Below are 24,612 nucleotides of genomic sequence, written 5' to 3' on the forward strand. Positions count from 1 at the left end.
AGAGAGACCCCAGAGGGACCAGGTTCTCTCTCCTCTAGACTGGACCTGCCGGCACCACCCTGTAGCCGCCAGAACAGAACTAACTTCTTTGTACCAACAGGCTCTGCATCCTGTGTTCTGATCTTCGTAACAGCACCACTGTTCATCCAGCTGCTGAGGTCACCTCTCACTTCCAACCTGACGCGAGCTAACATTTGCCACTTGCCACACCTTAACAATCTCCACGCCAGTCTGCTCATGCCCAACTACAGGGAAAGACTTCAAGTTATCCTGTGTACACTACAGAAGCCAGTATACTTCCAGGACCCACCAAGTCATGCCACTTTACTAAGGACTCCAATTGAGTCCATCTCACAGAGGCTAAATCTGAAGTCCTGACCAATCAATGTCCTTTTCCTAGGTACCAAAGACTCATTGTGACCTACAAGACCTGCTGATGGCTACTCCTCCAAATCCCCTAACTGCCTTCTCATTCATCTGTGTGGCCATACTGATCTCCTGCGCATACTTTCTCAGATGCTTACCCTTGCGATCCTGGGCTCAGTGTGGATCTGAGTCTTCAGCAGTGGCTGCCTGTGCGTCACTCTCCGACACCACGCGCTCCCTACCTGCCCCAGAACTCTACTTGCATTCTGCACGTCTGTCGCTTCCCAGCATCTTGTTTTCTTTCTTGGTTTTCTCTTTAAACCATAATCACCTACTACCAACAGCCATGCTAGGAACTCGGTAAGTGATCAATAAATCCCTGTCAGATATGGGTTTACAGCTCAAGAGAGAATCCTGAACCAAAGGCAGATTTCTAAGACATCAGTGTATACAGTAAAGGGCCAGGGAAAGAGTGTATATGCTCAGAATGAAAGCAAAAAGAAGACAGGAGAAAATGAAGTTCTTTCAAATACACTACAGAGCCTCCTATTCACAGAACTTCAAAATGTTTACATAAATAATTATCTGTTAGTCTCATCATTTATATTTTACAGAAACTTATATTCTCATATACTTTATTTTAATTTATTTTACACCATACTCCTGATGAGGCTCATTTTGAGCTAATCATGGCTGTGCACCACTATAATCCCAACACTCAGAAAACTAAGGCAAAATTGTGAGTTCAAGGCCAACCTGGCCTATACAGTGAGTTCTGGTCCTGTCTTGGAGTGATGGATGGATGGATGGATGGGTGGATGGACACACATACACAGAGACAGGCAGATACAGAGACAAGACAGGGAGGCAGGCAGAACTTATTTAAAAAGAGAAAAGGATTAAAACCATCTTGACTGTTTGCCTGGCTAACAGAAGTCCAAAGTCAGACCATCAAGCCAACAGTGATAACTAAGTGGAATGGCAGTACCTCTGCATCTTCATCCAGCTGCAGCTGCTTGGCGATGGCCTCATCATTTAATCTGGAATCCTCTGTGTTTTGAGAAGACTGTATTCCAAAGAAAATCAAGCAAGATAAGCAGAAATCTGGCTAAAATTAAAGTTTTGGTTGGTTTGTTTTTCTGGCAACACTAACTAAACACATTACTGAGAGATAGGTCACAATCCATACAAGCCCAAAGTCGACCCAAAGTCGTTTGTGGCTGTTCTGGTACATCCAATCTCATAAAGACTAGATACTCTACAGACAGATAACTCTCATTTTGTTCTATTGAAATGTTCAAAAGAAGTGTGCACATACATGTGCACACGCACCGTATATATAGGTTAGTGCTTTGGTTGTCAAAGTAGTCTAAGACATTGGCAAATCAATGTAAACGTGGCACAGTCCTGTGCCAAGGAACCAGGACACACTATAACCAGCTTACACTCACACCTTTACTATACTGTATCTATAGGTCCATTTCCTTTACTATACTGTATCTATAAGTCCATTTCCTTTACTATACTGTATCTATAGGTCCATTTCCTAAATGGCCAGGGAAGAACAAATCCAGCATCAGTCAAACTAGAGCGGATCAGCATAGGTACACTCTGATAAAATAACAGGTCCATCCCATTTCAAAATACAGTTGTGTACATCTGAGGTCAACAGTAAAATAAGTTTACATTTTGAAAATTCCATTTAAATTCTACGAACCATGACTTTTTCTTATAGTTTAAATATTTTCCTGCTTTTGAGTATAAAATATACATATACATATATATACATATATTCTAATTCCCATATCTTCCAAAATGAGGATATTTATCTATATCACAGAAAAAAATCTCATTATTAATAAAGCATGTTTGCTTTATTAATCCCAAGCTTTCCTTATTAGTATCCATGAATGGCTATCAATTCCATTATGTAGCACAGGTTGGCCTCACACTACCGCTCTTTTAGCCTCAGTCTCCCAAGCGCTGAAGCATCGGTGCACACCGGCGTGCCTGGGCATGCCGAACACTTACTTCTTTCCTTTTGCTTGTCACCATCTTCTTCCCAGATCTCTGGACACTTTCAGTTCCAAAATAGTCGAGCACTGACGTTGGTGTGAGTTTTATTGGAGATAACGGCTTGTTCTTAGTCTTAACGTTTTCTTCATTTTTTTTCACGTTTGATGTTCCAAGGTAACTATTTGTAGATACTCCATTCTCTTTTGATTTGGAGGCTGCCTTTTTACATACAAAGTCATCATCTTCATCTTAAATGAAAAGTATTTTTGATAAAGCATAGGTCTTAATTATATAAGCTAATCATTTCTACCAGCTTTTTAAAAAATACTAAGACCTTGAGTTTTTTTTCGTCCTCCTATCTTCTGAATCTAACAGGCACTCTGACATTTACAAGGGCCAGGCCTATGGCTGGCTGCAACACATCCACTATCTACCAGGCACTGAGGATACAACTAAGGGCTACAGCATTCCCTGATCTCACAGAACGCAGTCTCCATAAAAAAAAAAAAAACAAATACATTAATTTTATACATTCATATGTGTGTACACAAACAAATATACACACGCATTTATTTTTGAGCTGCATGAAGAAAACGTGAAGTAAGAGAAGGGTAAGGAGTGATTAAGGATACAAGAGGCCTTAAGTCCAATCTCCCCATCCCCAAAAAGTGAATGAGGAGAGAGAGAACTCAGTAGAAGAGCACCTGCATAGCACACATAGGAGACTCTAGGTTCACTGCCCAACACAAGGGAAAAAAAGAAAAGAAAGAAAAAGAATATGTCTGAAAAACGGAAGGCTGTCCTTTTGGTCAAAGCAATCATCAGAAAGCCTGTTGTTAGGAGCTCAAGCTCAGGCCTGTGTACCAGGCAAGTACTCGCCCCCTTCGCTACAAGCCTTTGGTTTCTAGTTTTGGTTTGGTTTTTCTAGATAGGGTTTCTCTGTGTATGCCTTGGCTGTCTTGGAACTCACCATGTAGACCAGGCTAGCCTTAAAATCAGAGATCGCCCTGCCTCTGCCTCTACCTCTCTCTCTCTCTCTGCCTCTGTCTCTCTGCCTCTCTCTCTCTCTCTCTCTCTCTCTCTCTCTCTCTCTCTCTCCCTCTCTCTCTCTCTCTCTCTCTCTCTGCCTCTCTCTCTCTCTCTGCCCCTCTGCCCCTGCCTCTGCCTCCCAATGCTGGGATTAAAAGCATGCACCACCATCGGGCTTCTCAATCCTTTGGTTTTTAAATCTATGTTGTTCTGGCTGGCCTTGACCTTCCTACATATCCAGAGCTGACCTCCAACTCAAACCTCCTGCCTCAACAACCCTAATGCTGAGATTTCTAGTGTGACCTAAGATACCTGACTAGGGAACATCTCTTAGATAAGCAACATCTGCACAGAGCCATGAAATGAAGACCTGGCAAGAACAGTCAGATAATGTGAGCTGCAAGCACCAGTCACCGTGCTCCCTTACAGTGAATGTCCTCCCAGGCTGAAGGCAGTGTAGTTGCAGGTTAAGAGTTAAATTCTATGGACTTCCTAGGTGATAGAAAGAAACTCATGTGGTAGCACAGAAGCCCGTGTAGCGGAACATCACATGTTGGTTAAGTCTTGTCCTCTGGAGAAGACACTGCAGAGAGGAAAGGCAAAGGCGGGGAGCTCAGGAGGCCATTATAGCTCCGGACAAGATGCTGACTAGGGTAGTTCACAGAGGTGGTTAGGAAGCTCAGACGCTGGCTACACACATAATAAAGGTTGACATCTAATAATTATCTAATCATTCATTTGGAACCTCAAACTGTTGGTTTTATTACATTTTATATCCAAAAAAAAGAAAGAAAGGAAAACCATCCAGCAGCCAGGGAGGTGCCTCAGTGGTACAAGCTGTTTGCTGCCAATCCTGATGACTGCATTCCATCCCGAGACCCTGACTTCCACATGTGATCTAACCTCCAATACTCACTTAGACGCATGCACCCATACATACATACATACATATATGCATATCATATGGGATACATTTTATCCCCAGCCTCTTAAAGCCTCCTCCCCCTTTTTGTTTCCCAGCTACCACACACTCCACACTGTTATGTTCTGCCTTGTCTAAAGCCTAAGATGGGACTGGCGATTCAGCCCCGTGACTCCAGCACCTAGATATCTAACGCAGGAGAAATTCCAGTGAGTTCTAGGCCAAAAAGAATCTAACAGTGTAACCTGCTTCCTGCAAAGACACTATCAGTTAACAGGTTTTGCTCGGACCGTCCTCAGGTAAAATACACCTTCTGCGGTCCTGAACAGAGGTGAAGCATGCCTCTGCAGATGTTCTCTAGTGAAGCTGATTTGTTTCTGTCTGTTAGAAGCCAGAGGCAAGCTGCTTTCTCCTTCCCAAAAGCTGTAATGAAAGCCTGATAAACAGATCTAAGTCAGATTTCTGACAACTACTTGGAAATCATAGACAACTCCACACTTAAAATTTCCCTCCAGGATACTTGTCTCCTTATAAAAACACCATTTATTTTTATTTATGGACAACATAATCTCAAGTGTGCTAACAACGACCAAGTAAACTAGCATTTTCCACCCGGAGTAGAAGAATTGCCTGGGAGAGGAGATGGCTCTGCCACGCTGAGTTAGCCACACACATCTGTTTAGAAGGATAACGATGAGAGAGAAGGGAATAACGTGAAGGTCTGCAATCAAATCCATTTACAAGGCAAGCAGGAAAAACAAATCTAATTCTGGAGCTCCTGCTGCTCAGAGTTTGGCCTCTGCAGATGGATCTGACTGCTGATGCTACGATTCTCTTGCCTTTGCTCTGGAACACACTAAAATCCAATTAACAGGGAGATTTCATTAGAAAGATTAAAAATAAGTGACTTAGCAACGAGTGAAATCTAAGTAGGGTAGCTGGCGTGCATAGCCTTAGTGCATGCCTGGAGTGCCTCTCAACGCTTCTCGAATCAAATCCCTCACTGTCATCTTGGTTTGGAAGGGCAGAGGAAGGTTCAGTTGTTAGGGCTAAAAACTACTTGAACTTAAATGAAAAGAAAAGCGGTGAGCACTCCTCCTCCGTTCCTGGGTGTGCTGAGTGAGTGACACAGTCTCTGCAAATAAGCACAAAAACAAAACTGATCGAGAAGCCAGGAGTCTCATTAATAAATGAGCAATAAGTCCTCGAGTGGAAACAAGTCCATGAAAAGGTTTCTCTCTTTGTGTATGCTTGGAAATCACACCCAACACTGCGCACACATTCGTGTGTGGGGAGAAGAGGCACAAGCAAGTTACGACACTAAATAATGGAAAAGCAGGCTGCATAAATATATACCCAAATAAATACATGCATGCTTAAATATACAAAGATTTCTGATGCCAGGAGAGCCATATCCCCTCCAAGGTAATTCCTGTACACAGGGAGGAAACAGAACAGGCCCTGGGGTAATATAGAAATGTGTTAACCTAAATACTTCAGCCAAGCTCAAAATCTCTAAACTTAAAGATTCTTTTATGTAGAATCCTAATACGCAAATTAGTATTGATTCTCAATAACTAAAATCAAATAAATACAATGGAAAGTTCTCTTACTTAAGAGACATTCCCTGCTACAACCATTCCATACTTCATTGGCAGCATCTATAAGAAGTTCTCAAATAGAATATTATACTTGTTACCTCATACATAAAAGCAAAGAACAATGTTTTTCAAGTTTTGTTTATGGACCTAATAGAGCACCCTAGGAAGTGTAACACCGCCACTTTCCCTCAATTAACACTCAGCACAGTGAAGTACAGCTCCCACAGCACTGCCTCCAGAATAGCTGTAAAGTTAGCATTAAAAAAAGTAGACAAAGAAAAACCCTAATTTCTTGAATCAAACAGCAGCTGCTGGTGAAACTGAGTACGGTAGCCTTCAGCACTCTAACTCGAGGCCCATCGTTCCATTAAAAGCTAAAAGTAAGCCTGTGCAGCACACAAGCATCTAGGGTGTGGTCCACTGAGAAAGTTCTATTAGTCAATGGTTAGCGCTATGCATTTTTTTCCTTTTTCTGTACATTGGGAAATTAATGTAATTAAACTCATTTTTAAAAATGTTGACAAATACTATGTAGGACAGATTTAGTCAAAGTGATGCTGAACTATGTCCTAAAAGCTGAACCCAAGCCTGGATGCTCACTAACATAGACAGAAATGCTTGTCACGCACACGGTTCCTTCAGCCCTTCTCACCTTTAGAGAGTATTCCACGGAGCTCAAGAGATGCAAAGATGACACAAAGTTCAAGAGCACATAGGACCTTGCAGAGGACCTGAGTTTGGTTCCCAGCAAGCACAAAAAAGCAGCTCACAACTGCCTGTAATCTAGCTCCAAAGAATCCAATGCCTTCTGGCATCTGTGGGTACCTGCATTCACATGAACATACTCCCTCCCGAACAGACCACAAACATTCATAATTAAAAATAAAATCAATCTTTTCAATTATTTTTTAAAGTACTACAAAACAGAAGTAAAATGTAGGCCATAAATACAATCTTAAAATAGCCACATTTTAAGATAGAGACTGAGTACTGGGGCTGGCAAGATGGCTTAGCAGGTAAGAGCACTGACTGCTCTTCCAAAGGTCCTGAGTTCAAATCCCAGCTCACAGCCACCAGTAATGAGATCTGATGCCCTCTTCTGGTGTATACTTATTTTTAATAATAAATAAATCTTCAGGCCAGAGCAAACAGGGACTGAGCAAATAGGGGTGACTGGAATAAGCAGAGGTCCTAAATTCAATTCCCAACAACCACATGAAGGCTCACAACCATCTGTACAGCTATAGTGTACTCATATACATAAAACAAATAAATAAATCTTTTTTTTTTTTTTTGGAAAGAAAAGACTGGGTTCTGTAACTCAGAGACAGAGTGCTAGTCTAGCATGCTCAAAGCCCTAGGTTTCATTCCTAGCATCTAAAACAAAATCGTCAAAACAAATCAAATTTTGGGGATTTGTTCTGTTTTTAGTTTTGTTCTTTTTCAGACAGGGCATCACTATAGCCCTAACTGGCCTGGAACTCACTGTCTTAGTGAGGGTTTCACTGCTGTGAGCAGACACCATGACCACAGCACTTCTTAGACAACATTTAATTCGGGCTGGTTTACAGGTTAAGAGGTTCGGTCCATTATCATCAAGGCAGGAGCATGGCAGTGTCCAGGCAGGCATGGTGCCGGAGGAGCTGAGAGTTCTGTCTCTTTATCTAAAGGCTGCTATGAGATGGCTGGCTCCCAGGCAGCTAGGACAATAGTCTTAAAGCCCATACCCACAATGACATCCTACTCCAACAAGGGCACACCTCCTAATGATGCCACACCCTGGGCCAAGCATATACAAACCATCACCGTCACTATGTAGTCTCACAGAGATCCACCTGCCTCTTACTTCCCACGTGCTTGAATTCAAGGCTTGTGGCACCATGCCCAGCAGCAATGGTTTCAACCCAAAACCAAGTGAACAGGACACAGTGCTGCACGCCTGCAATCTCAGCACGGGAAAGCGGAAAGCAGAGGATCAGAATCAAGATCACCCACGGCTACATAGGAAACCCACAGACTACGCTACATGATAGTCTGTCTTCAACATACAACATCACTACTTTCTACATTTCAATTTTATGGGGCTGGAGAGAGATAGCTCAGCAATTAAGAGCTATACTGCTCTTACAGAGAACCCAGGTTCAATCCCAGCCTCCACATGGGAGCTCACAACCGTCTGAAACTCCAGGAGTCCCAAGGGATCTGACACCCTCTTCTGGCACCAGGCTCATACATGGTGCAAAAACACACAAGAAGGCAAAGCACATAAAATGGAATAAAAAATAAGATTTTAAAATCACATGGGAAAATATAATACTAAACATCATAGTAGAGTACGATAACTAATCTGTCACCCTGATGAGACCTAGAAACCCACGGTGTCAAGACAGGCCTTTGAGTGTGCCACTGTGACAAGTGTCTTCCACAGACTGAGTGGGGTGGAAGACCCACTATGGGCAAGACTAATCTGGGGCTATGATCTTAGAGTGGACAGTGAGGAGAAAGTGAGGAAGGCACAGACAGTCATTCCTCTCTGGTTCCTGACTGTGACTACAACGTGACCAATATCTGCAAGTTCCTGTTGCCACAACTTCCTCATGGTGTCACCCCAAACTAGGAACTAAAATAAACCCTTTCTCCCTTAAATTGTTAGTACTGTATCACTGCAACAGAAATGTAACTACCACAATGGGTACACTGTCCCCCCAAATTTTTAGCTAAGACAAGGACAATGCTCCTTTTACATACACGTGCCATGGGCGGAATGGAACAAGCAAAGAGTCAGATGCAGGAGCACACTCCTGTAATCCCAGCACTTGGAGGCTGAGGTAGGAGGATACCTGTGAGTTCAAGGCCAGCCAGGGCTATATTAAAAAAAAAAAAAAAAAAAAAGAAAACAGAAGAAGGGGAGAGGAGACTATAACGGATGAGGAGTGTCTAGTGGAGGAGGGAGAGGAGACTGTCAGTGGTCATAAAAGTCTCACATGAGATACTGGCGTCTCTTCAGAAGACTACACTAAAAACTATCCTAGTGACTAGAGAATCTGTAATCAGAGCCTTAAGTGAGCCTTGGTGTACCTAAATCCCAAGATAAAGACAGCCTGGTCCACAGTTAAAGGCCACTCTATCTGCAATGACATTTCCAGGGTGCTGGAAAGCTTCATCACACCACCTTCGGTCACACAGCCCAGTTACTAAACTGTTTCCCTTAACCCTCCCATGGAACCAAACTGTCACAAAGGTAGCCATGTTAAAGGAACCTCTTAAATATTGTACAATGTATCTAAGCATAGCAACAGTACAAAAGCATTAAAAACACTAATCTATCCCCAATGTAAGAAATACATCAGTCTATTAAATGTTTCCAAAAATTAGCTCAAGGGCTGGAGAGATGACTCAACAGTTAAGAGGACTAGCTACTCCTGGGTGGTGGTTACATCAACATCTTTGATCCCACCATGTGGAGGACAGAGGCAGTTCAAGGCTAGTCTAGTCTACAGAGCAAGTTAAACATCTTTGATCCCACCATGTGGGGGACAGAGGCAGTTCCAGGCTAGTCTAGTCTACAGAGCAAGTTCCAGGACAACAAGGACTACACACAAAAACCCTGAGAAGAAAGAAAAGAAGAAGAAGAAAGAAGAAGAAGAAGAAAAAAGAAGAAGAAGAAGAAGAAGAAGAAGAAGAAGAAGAAGAAGAAGAAAGAAGAAGAAGAAAGAAGAAAGAAGAAGAAGAAAAGAAAGAAGAAGAAGAAAAGAAAGAAGAAGAAGAAAAGAAAGAAGAAGAAGAAAGAAGAAAGAAGAAGAAGAAGAAAAGAAAGAAGAAGAAGAAGAAGAAGAAGAAGAAGGAAGAAGAAAGAAGAAGGAAGAAGGAAGAAGGAAGAAGGAAGAAGGAAGAAGGAAGAAGGAAGAAGAAAGAAGAAAGAAGAAAGAAGAAAGAAGAAAGAAGAAAGAAGAAAGAAGAAAGAAGAAAGAAGAAAGAAGAAAGAAGGAAGAAGGAAGAAGAAGAAGGAAGAAGAAGGAAGAAGAAGGAAGAAGAAGGAAGAAGAAGGAAGAAGAAGGAAGGAAGAAGGAAGAAGGAAGAAGGAAGAAGGAAGAAAGAAGAAAGAAGAAAGAAGAAAGAAGAAAGAAGAAAGAAGAAGAAGAAGAAGAAAGAAGAAAGAAGAAAGAAGAAGAAGAAGAGGAGGAGGAGACGAGGAGGAGGAGGAACAGCAGCAGCAGCTCTTCCAGGACAAGGATTTGATACCCAGCATCCACAGAAAGGCTCACAGTAGCCTATAACTCAGTGGTAGAGCACTTGCCCAGCAAGTGCAAAGACTCAAGGGTCAGTCCTCAGCTCTGAAAAGAATAAACAAACTATCCCCCAAGGATAGGACTATAGCTAAGTGATAGAGTGTTTGCCAGCATGCATGAAGTACTGGCCCTCAGCAGTAAGTAGACCTTTACCACACAAGACATTTCAGAGATGATGGTGTCCCTCCTCTGACAGAAACCATTCAAAAAGGACGACGGGAACGCATTCGATACCTTACCTGTCTCAGAGACGTAGGTGACAGGATCCTTCTGAGAGACTTTACCAGGTTTATAAGACAGTGACAATTTTTCTGATTTCTTTTTAGCATTTTTTACCTGTACTGTCTCCTCTGACTCTGAGTCTACAAGAGAAAAATTAAACCGTGAAAAGAAATATCAGTGTATTTTTAAAGTAGTCATTCAAAGCAATCCCCCAAGAAGCGTGTCTTGAATAATAAACTCATGTCTGAAGCGTGTCACCAGTAATAAACTCATGGTTAGATTCATATCATATTGTTATTATAACAATAGCCACAAACCAACTGGCTTCACAACTACACATGTGGGCGGAGACACGGTTCAGTTGGTAGAGGTCCCTGTTGCTAAGCCTGATAACCTAAGTGCAGTCCCCGGGAACCACGTAGTAGGAGAAAGTCAACTCCCCCAAATGACCACCTGTCCTCCACACACACAAAGTGGTGCACACCCACGCACTTACAAAAGAAAAAAAAGTCTAACATAAATACATTATCTTTAACAGTTCTGAACAATGGCTGACACAGGTCTCATGGGGACATCAGCAGGGTTCCCTAGGGAAGAATTCATTTCTTTGTCATTTCCATCTGCCTACTGGCTGCCACCAATACATCTTAGCCTCTTCTCCCATCTTCAAAGCCAAGAAACCAAGCATGGTGGTAGTGGCCAGGGAGACTGATAGTTCAGGCTTGTTTGGGATACAAGTAAGTTCAAAGCCAGTAGAAGCAACCTTAGTGACCTTTAAGAGAGCTATGGATGTAGTTCAGGGGTAGGATGTTTGCATAGCATGTGCAAGTGTGTTCATCCCCTGGACCACACACATACTCACACAAATAAATACCCTCTAGCAGACAGACTGCTACCACCTCACTGACTTCTGACCGCCTTACACTGGAGGCAGAGGCAGGCGGGTTTCTGAGTTCGAGGCCATCCTGGTCTACAAAGTGAGGTCCAGGACAGCCAGGGCTATACAGAGAAAAACCAAAAATAATAATAATAATAATAATAATAATAATAATACAAACAGGGCTAGGGAGGATAGCTCAGTGGTAGAGCTCCTGCCGACCAGGCAGAGAGCCTCAGTTCAACCTCTGGCATTGCAAAATGAATGAATGAATGAATGAATGAATGAATGAGAGCAAGAGAGAGACATGGGCATAAAGAGTACTGTTCCCCTTCTCAAAGCTATATTTAAAGAAAATCCTTCAAAATAGAAAAATCAATTTTAATTATTTGCTTTGGGGCCAGCAAGATGGTTCAGCAAATAAAGATACCACCAAGGCTGATAATCTAAGTTCAGTCCACCAGGAGCACAGTGACGAGAGAGAACAGACTCCTGAAGCTGTCCTCTGACCTCGCATTGCATGGTAGACATAACCACAAACACACCAAGTCATTAATCAAATGTAACCAACATTTACTTTAATAGCAGCATTGTAAGCTACTTTTTTTTTTCAAATTCAACTTCTAAAAACCTCAGCTTGAAAAAAAAATTTTTTGATGAGAATATAGTTTACAATAGGGGCCGAGAATACAGATCAGAGGCAGAACACTTGCTTAGCATATGTAAGGCCCTGAATCTGATCACATACATACATACATACATACATACATACATACATACATACATACGATAGATAGATAGATAGAGACAGACAGACAGACAGATGAGCTCACAGTAAATCTGAGACCTGCTACATACTCTTATCCCTCATAAGCAAACCTTCAGTACATTAAAATATTTAGGTATTGTAGCTTTGCGCTGACAACTGTTCCAAGGACTACCCACCAGAGCTCTCTCCACAGTAATGAGTTTTGTGTGTCTCAGCCATCAGCTTGGAAAATACAGTTACAAGGGAAATGAACAATTCTGAAGCCTTTAGAGTCCTCAGAAAAGTTACCTGAGTCATTGATGATCCTCTTCTTCTTGCTGTGCTGCTTTGGTTTGGAGGCGTCCTCTTTACCGGAGTTATTGACCTGGAGACAGCAGATAGAATTAGAACAGAGGAAGCCTATACAACGTAAGCCTGGCCTTCTCATTAGACTTGGGCTTGAAGCAATTCTGCCCCATGAGACATCTGTTGATTTCTAGAGGCATTGTTTATCAAAGTGGGAAGCAGAGGTTTTAATAACACCTAGAGTACATAAGGGTACTACTAACATCACGCAACACAGCACTCATCTAACCCAAAACGTCAGGAATGCTCTTGCTGAACTGTATCAGGAAAGGAGACTTACAGAACATTATTATCAGCTACACACTCAAAACGAACCCACATATAACGAAGAGGAAAAGGATGTCAGCCATTGCAGGGTCAAGAGGTTTATTAGAGCCTGCATGTCCCTGAATGCATGCCTTGGTCTCCAGGGTGCAGCTACCTCTCAGTAGAGGTGGTTGAACCTTTGGAGGTAGAGTCCAATGGAAAAAGGGAGAAAGAGGCCCAATCCCTTCTTTCTCTTCTGTCTCTTGGTCATGAGGACCACTCTACCATACCACATGCTCCCACCATAATGTGCTGCTACCTCAAGAGGCCCACAACAGTGAGGCAACAGGTCACAGAGTAGAAACCTCCAAAACTCGGAGTCAAAATAACCTTTCTCTTTATAAGTAGATTATCTCAAGGTATTTTGTGATAGTGGATAATACACAGGACAGGTGTTTCCTAAAAATGCAACATAAAAAAAAAAAAAAAAACAACAGAAATAAGATCTAAGCTGACAGCCCATCAATAGCACATGCATGCTGAAAATTTGAAAGCAGGCCAAAAAGGTTAAATATATTTATAAATATCACATTTCTAACATACTCATATTTCCAAAAATGTATCAAAAAATAGACAGAGAAAAAATGATCACTTAGATGAAAATATCTACATATTTCTGTCCATTAAGATATAATTTCAAGGGCTGGTGAGATGGCTCAGTGGGTAAGAGCACCCGACTGCTCTTCCAAAGGTCCAGAGTTCAAATCCCAGCAACCACATGGTGGCTCACAACCATCTGTAACAAGATCTGACTCCCTCTTCTGGTGTGTCTGAAGACAGCTACAGTGTACTTACATATAATAAATAAATAAATCTTAAAAAAAAAAAAAAGATATAATTTCAAAAACACAGAAACAATTATTTAGCTTCAAAAAAAAAAAAAAAAAAAACAAGGCAAATGAACCATTACAATTTACAGATGACAGATGCAACAAAGTAGTAGATCCAGAAAGTGAACTAAAGACAAATACAGTAACTGTAAAGATCCGAGACAGACATCTAGACACAAAGTCTCAGATCCCTCCTATAGGTTCTGCCCACATCTCCTGCTTTCTCGTGTACTGTTTTTTATAATATAGCTACAAGGACTTAAGAGGGTAAAAGCTTTAAAAAGCTAAACTAAAAGAACTAAACCAAGATTTTTACCTGCTGCCCATCTAACAGGTAGCAAGAATTTCAAGCCTGAGTTTGATCAAGTTAACTACATGCTAAGCCAAAAGAACCAACATTCCTTGTAGGAATATAACAGAATCCAATACAATATAACCAAGCAAGAAAAATGACTTGTGTGGTTACGTCAAGACAACGAATCATAAAGGATCCAGAGATCTGGTCAAGCATCACTCCTAAGTTTGTGTCAAGTGAAAAAAGATGTCCCTTCCCAAAGTAGTTGAGCCTTATCAAATCAGCTGAAGCCCTAAAAAGAAAAGCCAGCTTTCCTGGAATGAGACAGAATTCTTCCTGCCTGACCTCTATCGAGTGCATCAGCTTCTTCCATGTCTTTGGACTGGAATGGGACCATCACCTCTGTGGCCTCCAGTCTCCTAGATTAGACAGATCCATGTGCTCAGCTATTCTGATCCTCAGGCCTGGACAGCAACTCTGCCATCCGCTCGCTCTCCTAGGTCTCCAACTTACAAACTGCAAACCTTGTCAGCTTCTTCAACCCTCTGAACCTAATCTTAGTAATGAATCTAGAGTTATGTTCATACCATTGATCTGTTTCACTGGAAAGCCTAGCCAGATTTTTAGTTCTAAAAAATGGAATACTGCTATTAAAAATTTACCTAAAAACCAGGGACTGAGTAGAGACTGGAGGGATTTGATGCTAGGAAAAGCCCAGAGAGCCATGAAGGAGCTGTGATGAGTGGCATGGGTTTAGGGGGGACCATGGAAAAGAACAGAGCCACAGGGCAAACCCTCGTCTCAGAAAACATGTCCATCTCCATCAACAGCGTGCCGATCCATGAATGAGGAGTCTAGCTCAGTGACAGGAGGACCTTGCCTGACTCACACAAGGCCCTACACTTGGTCTTCAACATTCACCATACTAAAATGTACGGGAAAAAAAAATTAAAGTTAAAGGCCAACCAACCCACTGTGCTTTCTGATGGAAACTGTAATAGGCTTTTGAAAACCACAGTAGAGACATGGGATGGAGCCAGGCAATGCTGGCGCAGACCTTTAATCCCAACACTCAGGAAGCAGAGACAAGCAGCCTGAAATAGAGTGAGTTCCAGGACAGTAAGGGCTACACAGAGAAACCCAGTCTTAAAAAACAAAAGTAAAAACAAACAAACAAAAAACAACAACAACAAAGAACTTGGTTGTGTCTGGACCTGAAGGCACATGCTTTTGATTCCGGCACCTACAAAACACAAGCAGGCAATCTCTGTGAGCTGGATGCCTGAATGGCCTTCAAAGGGGGTTCTAAGCCAGCCAGCCAGCCAGAACTAGACCCTGTCTAGCTCTCTAAAAATGAGATAGAGAAAGGGAGACGAAATGAACTTAGATATGGACGAGAGATGGTTCAGCAATTTAGAACACTATTGCTCTTACATAGGACCTGGTTCAACTCCCAGCACCCACATGGTGGCTCATAATCATCTATAACTCCAGTTTATAACAGTTCCAAGGGATCTGTCTTAGGGTTTCTATTCCTGCACAAACATCATGACCAAGAAGCAAGTTGGGGAGGAAAGGGTTTATTCACCTTACACTTCCATACTGCTGTTCATCACCAAGGAAGTCAGGACAGGAACTCAGGCAGGTCAGGAAGCAGGAGCTGATGCAAAAGCCAAGGAGGGATGTTCTTTACTGGCTTGCTTCTCCTGGCTTGCTCAGCTTGCTCTCTTATAGAACCAAGACTACCAGCCCAGGGATGGCACCACCCACAAGAACCTCCCCCCTTGATCACTAACTGAGAAAATGCCTTACAGCTGGATCTCGTGGAGGCATTTTTTTTCCTCAACTGAAGCTCCTTTCTCTGTGATAACTCCAGCCTGTGTCAAGTTAACACAAAACCAGCCAGTACAGGATCCAAAGTCCTCTTCTAGCCTCTGCAGGCACCAGGCATACAAGTGGTACTATATACATATACACACAGATAAAACAATGTGGATGTGTTCTAGTGTTCTAAGAAAAACAAGAAAATTCAGTGCTGACCTAGAGCGATCCTGAATCAGAATGCTGAAGGTACAGGCTGGGTTCTGACTATGGTAAAGTTGGTAAACGAAAGAAAGGTGAATTAAAGTACTACTAACCAAAAAGCAACCATAACTTGATGATTTGGAAATTTCTTAAGACTGTCCACATTGTAAAAACGAGCCAGCGTATTCTGAAGGAAGCATCAAGAGTATAGCTGAGCTATCACTGAAGACATCAATACAAGCAGAAACACTGCCAATTTCAACTTCAGAAGATAAATACAAAGAAATCTGCCTGACTTCTTACAATCCATAGATGGGTCGAAAGGTTATTCCTAAGACAGCATCGGACTGACTCTTTACTCTCAAAGGGTAGGAGCACCATCTTGGTTTCAAAAGACCAGACAGCCTTCACCTGAAGCCTCAAAGGCAAAAAGCACTAAAGGATCACAGGGCCAAGATTACTGCCTAGGCTTACAGGAGCAGAACCCCAGCAGGTCTGCAAGAGACTATAAAGCCAGGTTACTACTACTGTACCTGAAAATATAATGGCATTTCCTTTGCTAGGTCCTGGGCTTGCATTAGAGCCATTAGTCCTTCCTTCTCAAGATGGAAATATCTACTCTGTGTCTGACCACTATTATTTACAATTTCCCAACAACTACAAGAATTTACCTAAAAATGAATCATACCTTCAAACCTTATTTATAATTGACTTAGATGAAATTTAAACGATCCAGTCTTTATACTTGGTGGAAGAATGAATACACTAGGAAGAAGGTGTAACTGAAATAGAAAGAGCTCTTTAAGTGGTCATGGATAAATGTTATAGAATGGGTGTTTACCTGCTCCAGAGCCCTATATTGGAGCTCGAATCCTTAATCCTAATACTCACGGCAGAGGAAGGTAGATAACTGTGAGTTCAAGGCCAGCCTGCTCTCCAAAGCCAGTTCCAGGCCAGTCTGGGCTACATAGTGAGACTCACTCCAAAAAAGTAAGTAAAGAGGTAGGGTAAGGTCCTGATCTGACAGAGCAGAAGGCTCGATCCTCGTTCTCTCCTTCTGAGCACCTCACCCAAGAGTGAGGACACAGGAAAGACAGCCATCTGAAAATCAAGAGCTCTCACTAAAAACTACACCAGCCAGAGAACCCTGATCACAGACACACGGGCCCCAGAACTCAAAGAAAGTAAGTGTCTGCTGTTTAAGCCACTGGATCCATAGTATTTTTGTTGGGGTATCCAGAATTAAAATACGACCTACAGACTCAAGAGCAAAGGTACTTAGAGACTAATCCTCATATGTTCCAGATATGGGAACTTTAAAGTCACTACTATAAATATACACAGAACAGAAAAACTATGAAAAACACAATGGAAATTCCAGAACTAAAATAAATAAAACAATTAAAATAAAGATACTCTTAAAAGAAAGCTGGCAATGAAGAAGAGTCAATGAAACTGAAGAGTAAAAGATGATCACTGAGGCACTACTAAGAATCTATGTATGTGTAATTTAAGAGTGACCAGGTGTGCTAGCTCACACCTGTAATCCCGTAGCCTCTGCTCAGGAAGTTGAAGCCTGAGGACCAGGGGTCAAGCTCAAGGTCAACTCAGCTACAAGGCAAGTTCAACTGGGCAAAGCACAGGAACATCCTTAAAGAGTCAAAACAGAAGACTGGCAACTCAAAATTTCACACTCAGCAAAAATGCCCTTTAAGATGAATGCAAAATTGACTCTTATATACACTTACAGCTTCTGTCGGAAGCAAACTATACTACAAAAAATTTAAAGAAAAGTCTTCAAGTTGCAAAAATAGTATCAGAAGAAAACTCAGTTCTTCAGTGAGAAATGAAGAGCACCAGATATGTATACAGAATTTAAAAGAACATTCTTCTTTGTACTCTTTTGTTGTTGCTTGTTTGGTTTGTTTTTTTCAGACAGGGTTTCTCTGTGTAGCCCTTGCTGTCCTAGAACTGTAGACCAGGCTGGTCTTAAACTTGGAGATCCACCTATCTCTGCCTCCGGTGCTGGGATTAAGGGCAAGTGCCACCACCACCCAGCTCTTCCTTATAACTTCTTTAAAATACATAACTTTTAAAATAAAAATTACAATCAATTGTGGAAGATAAACATATGCACATATAGCACATAATACTTATAAATTAGCTTACGGAATCATAAACCTCTTACAATTTAAATACAATGCAACAGTTTTAATTCATATACACCATTGTAGTCATTTTCTACATTCTACAGTAGCATAGCTGACCTTCATTGGGTCCAAAAGACAGAGACTGACTCTTTCCTGCGAGGCCTCATCCTGAGTCTAACAGTATCTACCTGAGGATAGGTTCTTATGTCCCTATGAGCAAATCTGCTTTGTTTTGGTTTTTTGGGGTTTTTTGTTGTTGTTTGTTTTTTTGTTGTTGTTGTTGTTATGTTCTGCCTCACTCTCTTCATCTTTCCAGAATATGCTTTGTCACCACAGATGTCAAATTTTGACCTTAAAAAGGGAAGGTTTTGTTAGTTTGGTTCTGTTTGCTGTTGTTACTGTTGTTTTTAATGCATGTAGGTATTTTGCCTGCATACAAGTCTGTGCCCCATGTGTATTCCTGATGCCCATGGAGGCCAGACGAAGACTTCAGACTCTGTTACTTGGAGTTACAAATGGCTGTGAGCCACCATGTACTAGAAATCAAACCTGGGCCATATGGAAAAACACCCTGCGCTCTTAGTCGCTGAGCCAACTCTCCAGACCAAAATGCAAAGTTTAACAACTAAAAAAGGAGCTTGGGGAGGGGACAACAGGGTTTGCTACACAGATTAGCCTGTTACATCCCTCCTCCTCGGTGTCCCGAACTGAGTCTCTGATTACAGCAGTCCACACTTCCAAGGATAGGAGCAGAGCTCGCTGGACAGCTCACACACAAACCGACCTTGGCCTCCTTGACTCCCTTTTTTCCTTTGACAGTTCCCTCCGAAGCTTTTGTCTTCTCATTCTTTACTGTCTCGTTTACAGGCTTTTTTCCACTTGATATAACCCCAAAGAATTTCCGAATGTCCTAAACACAAAAGAGGAAACATGTAAATATTAAATATGTAACATTCTAATTTCAGTCACTAATAGGACAACCTTATTCAGTTGGTCTCACCCAAGCCATCTCTCCAAAGCAAGGTCATATATAGTCAGCAGCACCCTTTTTATAAATAAAGCCATCTGATAAAATTACCTGAATCAAAAATAATTTTTCTAATGTAAGGTAATAATAATCCTCAGAATATAACGAGAAAAAGGTCAAAATCTTTGCCTGGTGGTGGTGGCACACACCTTTACCCTTCTTTTTTGGGGAGGGGGGGGTCGGGACAGGGTTTCTCTGTGTAGCCCTGGCTGTCACTCTGTAGACAAGGCTGGCCTCGAACTCAGAAACCCGCCTACCTCTGCCTCCTGAGTGCTGGGATTAAAGGCGTGCGCCACCATGCCCGGCAGCGCACACCTTTAATCCTAGTGCTTTTGAGGCAGAAGTGGGTGAATCTCTGAGTTCAAGGCCAGCCTTGTCTACAGTGAGTTCCAGGACAGCCAGGGCTACACAGAGAAAACCTGTCTCAAAAATAAAAAATAAATAAATAATAAAGGGTCTGAAGAGACAGATGGCTGAGTGGTTACAGCACATACTGCTCTTGCAAGGGACCTGGGTTAAATGACTTACAACCACCATCTGACACCAGAGGGTAAGATGCCCTCTGGCCTCTGTAGGCGCCTGCATGCATGTGGTGTGCACAAACTCACACAGGTATACACACACACAAAGTATATATATATATATAAACCATTTTTAAAATGGTTGTTTGAAAATGACAGCAGGGTTCTAACAGACAGGAAGCAGGCAGTGACTGCAGACGCACAACCCATCCCATCATCCCAGGCGGGTGAAAGGACTCCATTCAGCACCACCCACAGCCACAGGACTTATACAACCCAGAGCATTCTGAAAAACTAAGAATGTTGAAAGATTTTTCTCTACATAATGCTTCTCAAACTCTAAAAAGAAAGACTAGTGCCTATTGTAATATGCTCTCTCATTACTCGACCCTGGGTTAAACTACAGAATTTGAGTTAATTATACAAAAACTTTACAATATAACTGAACATTAAAAGCACTCAGTTTCCTTATTATTTACATACCTATTGTCTGTCCCTTCCCTTTTTGTTTTATTTTTATTTGGTTTTCAGACAAGCTCTCCCTATGTACCCCGGCTATACAGGAACTCACTATATAGGCCCGACTGGCCTCCACTTCGTAAGAGATCACCTGTTTCTGCCCTCACCCCCAGTGCTGGGGTTATAGGTGTGCACCACACACCCAACCCTATCTTTCTCTAATTTAGTTATGAAGAAACAACTGTAGAAAGGAACAAACCTTAGAATCAAAAAGCCTAGGTCCATTCTACTTGTGTGACCTTGAACAATTCATCAGTATCTCAATCTGTTTTCTGATAAGTGAAATGCATTTCATTATACCTACCCTTTATAAAGTTTAAACATGTATCTCTTATCATTTTGGCTCAGCAAAAAACTTCACTTCATTTTGAGATATTATCCAGTCACATCACTGAAATATCCCATTTTATAAACCATTTATAAGCAAAGATATAGGATCTCAAATCTTCCTTTCCAGCTCTCCCACTATATAAAAGGTTCTAATTTATTAACTAAATCTAAGTTTACAAAGGATTGCTGCCATGTTGGTGGCATGTGCCTGTAATCAAGGGGTAGAAGCTGGAACATCAGGAGTTCAAGACCAGCCTTACACAGCAAGTTCCAGACTAGTCTGGGATACAAGAGCCTCTGTCTCAAAAATAAACAAACAAATAAATTCGTAAAGAGGAAGCCAATATGATGGTCCAGCAAGGGAAAGCAGAGCTCAGTCTCTGGAGCCCAAGGAAAGGTGGGGACAAAGAAGTGACTCTGCAGGTTGTCCTCCAACCTCCACAAATATGTGGCATATGTGCTCCCACATAAATATCTCATATACACACACACAATAATAATAATAATAATAAATTTTTAAAGAAAGTGAATAAAACAAGTCTATAGCCCTTGGCTATAAGACTCCTAAAGAGACATCTGTGTCAAGTGTTGAAGAATAGGGCAATAAAAAAGTCCCAGTCATATGTATAATTTGCCAAGAACTGGGCTTGAGGCTGACTGCTTTATTGCTTCTGTAGGAAATGACAGTTTCTAACCAGTTTCGCCCTTTAAAATGGTATGGTGATTCTTCACTCAAACAGTGGGGATTTCTTAGAAATACAAAGGGAAGAAAAAGGGAAGGACAGAGATGATGCCAGCGACTCCACAGAACCAGCAAAACCCTAAGCTAATATTTAGGAAGCAAGCAAGACAGCTTGGAGGGTAAAGACAACTGCTGTCAGCCCAAGGACCTCTGTTCTAGCCCTGAAGCCTACACAGGGAAAGGAGAACGCCCACACGTTGTCCTGACTTCCACACCTATACATACATGCACATATATGCACAAAAAAAGAAACAAAACAAAGTTACGATAATTAGGGTCCTGGTTTTCAACTTGTTTTTTACACCACAGACTAAAGAAAACAAAATATTGAGAATGAATCAACTGGCAGGGCAGTCGTGCGCGTGCAGGAAAGTCTGCCCTGTACTTACTGCTCGGTCCTTTTCTCTCTCTCCACCCTACTCCTCAATCCCCAGACCCAAAGGTAGAGAAACCACAGCACCCTCATCTATCTTAGCAGACATGCACTAACTCTACACTTGCAAACGTTTCACACCCTGGGTAGGGCTGACTGCCTCCACTGCGAGACTGTGAGGCCTTAAGCATAACATGCAAGGTGAGCAGCCTGGCTCCTAGAGCGCGGTGTCACCTTACTCTCCCGAGTGAGTAACACTTCCTGTCTAGTATTGCAGGTGTTCAACGCCTTGATGAAATGCGGAACAAGCCAAGTGATATGCCAAATAAAGGGCCAAGGCCCTCGCTCACTCAGCTGCCCGTGGAGTTCTGCTGAATGGGGAGTTAGAAAGGGGCTAACTCTTTTTTCACTTACTTCTTCTGTATGCGTGACTATGTATGTACGTGGGGACACATCGGTGGAGGTCCAAGGACAACTTTCAGGAGTCACTTCTCTCCTTCCATAACATGGGTCTCAGGAGTCAACAGGCTTGGTAGCAAGTACCTTTTCTCGATAATTAATCAAGCCAACCCGAGAAAAAGAAGTTATTTTTTACATTTTCTTTTACAATTTTGACAATGACAAGACCTTCTTCTAAGTGGATTAATATGATGCTCAAACATCCATAAAGACAGATTTCCCAGGCACGGTGATGCTTACCTGTAATCTCACTTTGAAGGCTGAGGCAAAAGAAATATAAGTTCGATGCCAGCCAACTACCACAGAGTTAAGTCCCTGTCTTAAAAACAGAAAGTAGCTGGGCGGTGGTGGCGCACGCCTTTAATCCCAGCACTCGGGAGGCAGAGGCAGGCAGATTTCTGAGTTCGAGGCCAGCCTGGTCTACAGAGTGAGTTCCAGGACAGCCAAGACTACACACAGAAACCCTGTCTCAAAAAACCAGAAAAAAAAAAAAAAGAAATGGAAAGGTGGCTGACACCTTTAATCACTTTAGAACCAGCCTGGTCTACACAGTGAGTTCTAGGACAGCCAGAGCTACATAACAGAGACCTTGTCTCAAAAGAAAGGAAGGAAGGAAAGAGAGGAGGAAGTGGGGCAGGTGTGGAACACTTAATCCCAGCCAAAGTAATCGGCTAGAATGTAAATTCAAGTGCAACATAGTGAGTTCCAGACCAGTCAGGACATCATAGACAGCTCTTGTCTCAAAAGGAAGGGAGGGAGGAGGGAGGGATGAAGAGAGGGAGGAGGGAGGGATGAAGAGAGGGAGGAGGGAGAGGGGAGACGGAAAGGGGGAAGGGGAAGAAGGAAGGGAAGGAGAGAAAGGAGGATGAAACTAAGCATGGAGATGCACAAGGGCAACCCCCAGCACTCTGAAGGCAGCCAAGGGAGGATCATGAGTTCAAAGTCAGCTATCAAAGCAATTCAAGGCTAATTACATCTACATGAGACAGATAGGCAACAGCCACAGAAATGGAAAATGCAGAACTAAGCCAGATGCTGGGTAAACCTAGTGAAAAGGACCAACATGGAAGGCCCACGACCTTCTTCACAGCAGCCATCAAACTAAAGCTCCACTGGGTCATTCTGTATCCTAGGAGAATCACTGTCCTCACCACATTACAGAGGCTGCCATCTAAGACAGTGACAGAGACACGGGAACAAACCCTGACTCACTCCGCCTTTCGGTGAGAGGGAAAGCTCACACAGTGCTGGGCAGCTAGGAAGCAGCAGTCTACAATTTTGTCCTGGCCAGACAGAAATCCAAGGATGAAGGTGCTAGAGGTTAAAGTGTGTGCTGCTCTTGCAGAAGACCTGAATTCAACTCCCAGCACTTACGCAGGGTGACTCACAACCACCTGTAACTCTAGCTCTAGGGGATCTGATGTCCTCTTCTGGCCTCAACAGGCACATGAACTCACAAGCACATACCTACAGAGATGCACACATATACATAATATAAAAATAATAAATCTAGGGCTGGAGAGATAGCTCAGTGGTTAAGAGCACTAGCTGTTCTTCCAGAGGACCCAGATTCAATTCCCAGCACCCACATGACAGCTTACAACTGTCTTTAACTCCTGTTCCAACACCCTCACATAGACATACATGCAGTCAAAACACCAAAGTACATAATAAAAAATAATATAATAATAATATAATATAAATAAATAATAAAATATAATAATAATAATAATAAGAGAGAGAAATTCAAGGGTGGGCCTAGAAAACTGTAGAACATTTGGTCAAAGAATGAGCCAAACAGACTAGAAAGGGTTAGAAGGCAACGCTCAGAACAGGTGTTCTACAGCATCTTAGGAATGATGCCAGGTCAGTTTCCTGGAGAGGTGCCTGGAACAGGAAGGACACACATGCCTGGAATGGCAGGAATCCCCCAAAGGTTCTTGCAGCTATGTAGGATCCAGAAGTGACTGTGGTCTTTTAGATGTGTTAGGGAAACAAGTAAATACGGCAAGTATCTGAACACTCAAAGCTTATGAATCTCATCAGTAAACGTCCAGTTGACTTTAGAGTGATGAAGCTCTCATCTAACGGACAGCTAAGCAACCCAAACCAGTCTTGGCCATCCCGAGCAGAACTACACTTTGATGCTAATCTCTACCCCTTGACCAAATACAGCTTAACATTGTTACCTGAGCACTCGTTCAAATCATGTTTTTCTAGTAGGAATTATAAATTTTCAACTTATTACAGCCCTGGGAGCTTGAACCTGAGGTCTTGCCCACACTAAACAAGTACTCTACCACTAAGCTCCATTCCTGGCCCATTTCTTATCTTTGAGACAAGGTTCATTAAAATGCCCAGGCTAGCCTTGAAAGCATTCTGTAATCTAAGCAGGGCCTGACCTTGTGGCCTTCCTGCCTTAGCCTCTCTGTGGCTACAGTTACAGCTTGCACCACCAGGGATGGCCCAATACTTTTTAAACTAAAAATTTATTAAATGGAATAGAGATGGTTTAGTGCTAAAGAGCACTGGCTGCTCTTCCAAAGGACCTAAGTTCACATCTCAGCAGTCACATGGTGGCTAACAACCGTCTGGGTCC

The 24,612-nt window shown here is 42.3% G+C and overlaps 1 protein-coding gene across 4 annotated transcripts in view; it reads right to left on the reverse strand.

Moving 5' to 3' along the window:
* The window catches only part of Rfc1 (replication factor C (activator 1) 1), a 76,766-nt gene that overhangs the window by 38,727 nt on the left and 13,427 nt on the right, over window positions 1-24,612 (reverse strand). For all 4 annotated transcript variants that reach the window (NM_001347358.1, NM_011258.2, NM_001347357.1 and 1 more), the window contains exons 2-6: window positions 18,827-18,952; window positions 12,380-12,455; window positions 10,463-10,585; window positions 2,398-2,630; window positions 1,355-1,432 (exon numbers count right to left, since the gene is read on the reverse strand). In NM_001347358.1, the coding sequence (NP_001334287.1) occupies window positions 1,355-1,432; window positions 2,398-2,630; window positions 10,463-10,585; window positions 12,380-12,455; window positions 18,827-18,952 (636 nt within the window). The remainder of the gene's footprint in view (window positions 1-1,354; window positions 1,433-2,397; window positions 2,631-10,462; window positions 10,586-12,379; window positions 12,456-18,826; window positions 18,953-24,612) is intronic.

The sequence above is a fragment of the Mus musculus genome, chromosome 5, assembly GCF_000001635.26.
Source record: "Mus musculus strain C57BL/6J chromosome 5, GRCm38.p6 C57BL/6J".
In the NCBI taxonomy this organism is placed as follows: domain Eukaryota; kingdom Metazoa; phylum Chordata; class Mammalia; order Rodentia; family Muridae; genus Mus; species Mus musculus.